The sequence below is a fragment of the Sinocyclocheilus grahami genome, unplaced genomic scaffold (genome assembly GCF_001515645.1).
Source record: "Sinocyclocheilus grahami isolate Dianchi unplaced genomic scaffold, SAMN03320097.WGS_v1.1 scaffold993.1, whole genome shotgun sequence".
Classification (NCBI taxonomy): Eukaryota; Metazoa; Chordata; class Actinopteri; order Cypriniformes; family Cyprinidae; genus Sinocyclocheilus; species Sinocyclocheilus grahami.
This window is the reverse complement of record NW_015506172.1, coordinates 389,514-395,090: the sequence shown is the minus strand read 5'-3', so window position 1 is coordinate 395,090 and position 5,577 is coordinate 389,514. Positions and strand designations below refer to the sequence as shown.

The 5,577-nt window shown below is 35.6% G+C and overlaps 1 protein-coding gene across 1 annotated transcript in view; it reads right to left on the bottom strand.

The window, feature by feature from the left end:
- Nucleotides 1-1,124: 1,124 nt before the first annotated feature.
- LOC107565315 (ATP-binding cassette sub-family G member 2-like) overlaps nt 1,125-5,577 on the bottom strand; it is a 74,051-nt gene continuing 69,598 nt past the window's right edge. The window contains exons 14-16 of the mRNA XM_016250537.1: nt 3,089-3,178; nt 2,782-2,855; nt 1,125-1,645 (exon numbers count right to left, since the gene is read on the bottom strand). Of these exons, the coding sequence (XP_016106023.1) occupies nt 1,495-1,645; nt 2,782-2,855; nt 3,089-3,178 (315 nt within the window). The 3' untranslated portion in view covers nt 1,125-1,494. The remainder of the gene's footprint in view (nt 1,646-2,781; nt 2,856-3,088; nt 3,179-5,577) is intronic.

Genomic DNA, 5,577 nt, shown 5'->3' with positions numbered 1-5,577 from the left:
CACAGTGAAAAGTCAACACACTCGGTGGAGACGCATCAGTCTCACACTGAAAACTCAACACACTCAGTGGAGGTGCATCACTCTCACAGTGAAAACTCAACACACTCGGTGGTACGCATCAGGTTGTAAACTCACACTCACCAGTTAAGTCAATATAAGACACTTAGTATGAAGTAAATAATAATAATAAAACAAGAACAATAACATTTATGAAATACATACACGTAAATAATAGAAATATTATTGGGGTGGGCTTTCTGGGATGGTAATCAAATGGTTCAGGTCATACTTAGAAGGGAGAGGTTGTTATGGGAGTATAGGAGAGCATAAGTCTAAGTGGACGTCCATGACATGTGGAGTCCCACAAGGCTCAATTCTTGCACCGCTCTTGTTTAGCCTGTATATGGTGCCACTAAGTAAAATAATGAGAAAGAACCAAATCGCCTATCACATCTATGCTGATGATACCCAGATTTACTTAGCCTTATCTCTAAATGACTACAGCCCCATTGACTCCCTCTGCCAATGCATTGATCTAAACGAAATTAACAGTTGGATGTGCCACAACTTTCTTCAGTTAAACAAGGAGAAAACTGAAGTCATTGCATTTGGAAACAAAGATGAAGTTCTCAAGGTGAATGCATACCTTGACTCTAGGGGTCTAACAACTAAAAATCAAGTCAGGAATCTTGGTGTGATTCTGGAGCGATGTCCGAACTGATTGCACTGTATTTTATGTGTAATCATTTTCTATTTTTAACCGTTTTAAATTCATTTAAAATCCATTTCTAAATCATTTCAAAAGTTTTTAAGTTCAGTTTTGTTGTGATTTTTTAATGATTATTTAACTTCCTTTTATGTAAAGCACTTTGAATTACCATTGTGTATGAAATGTGCTATATAAATACACTTGCCTTGCCTTATTGTAATATATTTTATATTTTGATATCTTAATATTATAAATATTTGTAAGTTGGTTTAACTGATTGAATGCAGGTGTGTTTAAAATGATGAGAGTCATATGAACTGAAAATTTAATAAAAAACAGATTTGTTTCAAATGACATTGGCACAAATAATCAGAGCATTTGTTTTTATTAAACGTTGCTGTCCTAAAACATTACAAAAGTATTTTATATTAACAAAATATATAAATGAACCTTCTAAATTAAACAAAAACATCTACAGCAAACAAACACAACTAAAAGGTGTCACACTTGAGTAACTCCATATTGCCATATTTATTTATTTACTGTACTGTTACTGAATAATCCGTTGGGGGAAAAGTGAAATATTTTGAACATAATAAAAAACTTTGGTGTGAAAAGTTGAGAACAATAAACCTGAGCAGAGTCAATGTTTCACATGATGTGTGTCTGCAGCATGATTGGATTGGATCCTTCTGCATACGATGATAGTTTGAACGGGAAACAATGTAATATCTGTAGGATTAAATGGATCTTGTCGGAGTGTGTGAGGAAGAGCATGAGCCTGTTTAGGTGAATTTCTTGATAAAGCGCAGCTTGAGGTAAGCGATGATGAGGAAGATGAGGGTCATGATTCCCAGAGCCAAATGATTCTGCCACAAACCCCAGGTTGAGTAGTCGATGCCCTGTTCGCTCAGAAAGTCCTCGCCTGTCGAACAGCTGCAATGAGAAACGACGAGAACAAAAGTAGTTTAGCATCATTCCATGTTGGATTTCTACACTAGCTACGTTTATGCAACCAAATAATCCATTAGTAATCAGATTGACGGCTCAATCAGACTGAAAAGCCCTCATGTAAACACCTTAATCAATCCGACTGAGCTCGAACCCAATTAAATTTTGATCAGATTAGAAGGGGTGGTGTAATCCTATTCTAATACGATCGAGAGCACATGTGTGAACACTGGATCGGATTGAAAACTGAAACGGGATATTACTGTGCATCTGCAATGCTCTTTAAAACAAAGAAAAGAAGCCATGGCCGGGGAACAGTATGTGCAAACATTGGGAAACTCTGCATATCCGTGCAGTGTGTGCTTAATGCATAATGATGCATTTAAAAGTTAATGGCCAAACAGACGTTTATAGAATTTCACATTGTTGTTGCATATGAAATATAACACAGATAACATTAAATAAATATTTTTTACCAGGTTAAATGTTGATTATTAGTAACTCAAACCGCGCTCTACTTAAATTGACTTCCATAGTAGGGAAAAAAATACTATGGAAGTCAATGGCAACCACCAACTGTTTGATTACCAGCAATCTTCAAAATATCTTCTTTTGTGTTCAACATAAGAAAGCAACTCATACAGGTTTGGAACGACATGAGGGTGAGTAAATGATGACAGAATTTTCATTTTTGGGTGAACTATCCCTTTAACCATAGGTCGCGCACATCTGCCATGTTTGTAGTTATTTTAACGCTTTTCATGTGGAAGTTTTCATGTAGATCTGACACGAACTACACTCCAGTATTTATACATTTCTGTTAGTGCTAGTAAATAAAAACTCATCAAACTTCATTGTTCATGTTAGCTCAGGTCCATTACATAATGCACAACATTTGATTTTAATCATGTATTAATAAATGTTGACATTACCATTAACTAAGAATAAATGATTCAGAAGTATTTTTCATTGGTAGTTTAACTGATGATTTTGACAAATGTAACATTAGTGTAAAGTGTCAGCATTCCAAGTAATACATTTTAGTTCATTAACATTTCATGTCAAATTTTTTTGACTATTTCAGTTGATTGTTTATTAGTCACATGCAGATTGATACTCACACTTGTGTTTCTATACCGCTCATGTTCCTTGGGTCACAGAATGTGAGGCCGGTGAACTCATTGATTTCCAAAGCCTGGAAGAACATTCATCATCATCAGCCACAAATAAACATGATCTGTTCTGGATTTAACAAAACAGACAGTGTGTTTCATACTAAGTTTCAAGGTTATTATACTTCACTAAAACCATAAACACTAAACTACTAACAAACATAAACAAGTTATATTGTGAATATATAAATCATATATAAAATTAATCTCAATAATTGGACTTCAGGAGAAGAACTTGATGCAGATAAAGACTCACAGCGAGACCGTAACGAGGAATACTGAGATACTTTAACCAGTTCAACCAGTTAGCGACACTGGGGAGATTCACCAGCAGCCCCGAGAAGATCTGAACACACAGAGAAATATTAGTCACTAAATGTATATACAAATACAGAAACTTACATATAAAATATAGCTGCAAGCAGCAATTAATCATCTCATGAACACTTAACAATAACTGTGGAACACACACTATTTATTCACTCATGCACTTATTTATCTAACACACATACTCAGTCTACACCTCAAATTTGCACATAATATACAGTACCTGTACATACAACTGTCTATTGTTATATACCTGCACATACAACTGTCAATTTATTAATTTTTATTCCTTATTTACTTGTTCTATTTTTTATTATCTGTGTTTTTTGTTCTGTCACTGTCATTCTGTTACACTGTGGAGCTTCTGTCACGAAAACAAATTCCTCGTATGTGTAAACATACCTGGCAATAAAGCTCATTCTGATTCTGATTCTGATTAAGCGGCCAAGCAGAGGCAGAATGAGCAGCAAACATGGCAGGGAGGATCAGACCAAACGCAACAATGAGTAATTAAAGACATCTTAAGGTGATTTTACTCACACTGGCTGAAAAATCATGAATTCAGTCATTAGTAATATGATTTAATGGTTTATCGCGTTTGACCAATAGGTGTTGCTGTTATTAAATTGATGTGGTGTGGTCAGTGTGAGGTGACAATGACACAAAGTTTGTAGGTCAAAGATTTGCAGAGATACACCCTCAGATGCTGTTTGGCATCATGAAAATCAAATTTGTTGATGTGGTAAACAACACCGTTTCATCTGTTCCAATTTCTCAAAAATTTCAATTTTATGCCCACAAGGTGGCACTGCCACGAAACGTTTTGAGTACCATCAGGGCATGGTGCCAAAGACATATGCCAAGCTTTGAAATGACACGCCAATGCATTTGTAAAATACAGCAATTTTTGTCAAAATTCAAAAAGGCCAACACAGAAAACTGGGTACTCTGCATGCTGCTCTGAATGTAAAGACACCAGTCTTGTGAGTTTTGGCCAAACCGTTCAGAAGTTATAAGCAAAAATAACATCATGTTCAATAATGTTTTTTAGTGGACATGGTCTAAAGATGATATGGTTACATTTTCAGAAAAAGCAGACAAACGGTCTAGGACGAGTTAGAAAAAGTAGGTTTTTCAAAACATTAAAAATGGCAAAATGACAAAAAATGACTTCGTGAGTGCATTCGTATCATCTTCGGCCAAGGAATCGGAGGAAAAAGCATTTTGATTCTAGCCCTTATGTTTCAAAATTCATTAGCACAAACATGAGTGCAATTTTGGACAAGTGGTGGCGCTAGAGGTTTTGAGTAAGAGACTCCAAATTTGGTGTGGTTAATGAACAGGCTGTCTTCTCTGTGCCAGATTTTACAACTTTTTACCATATGGTTCTTTGGGCTGTCATAGACTTCCAAAGCGGAGGAGGAGGATGAGGAGGAGGAGGAAGAAGAAGAACACTACTAATGGATAAAATAGGTGCCTATACAGCTTCGGTGCTTGGCCCCTAATAGATATGTATATTAAATACTTATTACCTGTATATTTACATCTTTATATGCAGTTTACACACACACACACACACACACACACACACACACATTAAGATATATAAATAAATAAATAAAGTTATTATCTCTATCTATCTATCTATACACACATGCATACATATGTGCATATATTGTTATAAATTACATATTCATTAATAAATGTGTGAGCTTAAGTTTAAGCTTGTTTAAATATATATATATATATATATATATATATATATATATATAACAACTTTAAATTAATTTACATTTATGTTACATATACATACATACATACATATATATATATATATACACATATGTATACAGTATCTCACAGAAGTGAGTACACCCCTCACATTTTTGTAAATATTTAACTTTTCATGTGACAACACTGAAGAAATTACACTTTGCTACACTGTAAAGTAGTGAGTGTACAGCTTGTATAACGGTGTAAATTTGCTGTCCCCTCAAAATAACTCAACACACAGCCATTGATGTCTAAACCGCTGGCCACAAAAGTGAGTACACCCCTAAGTGAAAATGTCCAAATTGGGCCCAATTAGCCATTTTCTCTCCCCGGTGTCATGTGACTCATTAGTGTTACAAGGTCTCAGGTGTGAATGGGGAGCAGGTGTGATAAATTTGGTCCTCTCACTCTCTCATACTGGTCACTGGAAGTTTAACATGGCACCTCATGGCAAAGAACTCTCTGAGGATCTGAAAAAAATAATTGTTGCTCTACGTAAAGATGGCGTAGGCTATAAGAAGATTGCCAAGACCCTGAAACTGAGCTGCAGCACGGTGGCCAAGACCATACAGTGGTTTAACAGGTTCCACTCAGAACAGACCTCGCCATGGTAGACATATCCAGAAGTTGTGTTTGGGAAATAGA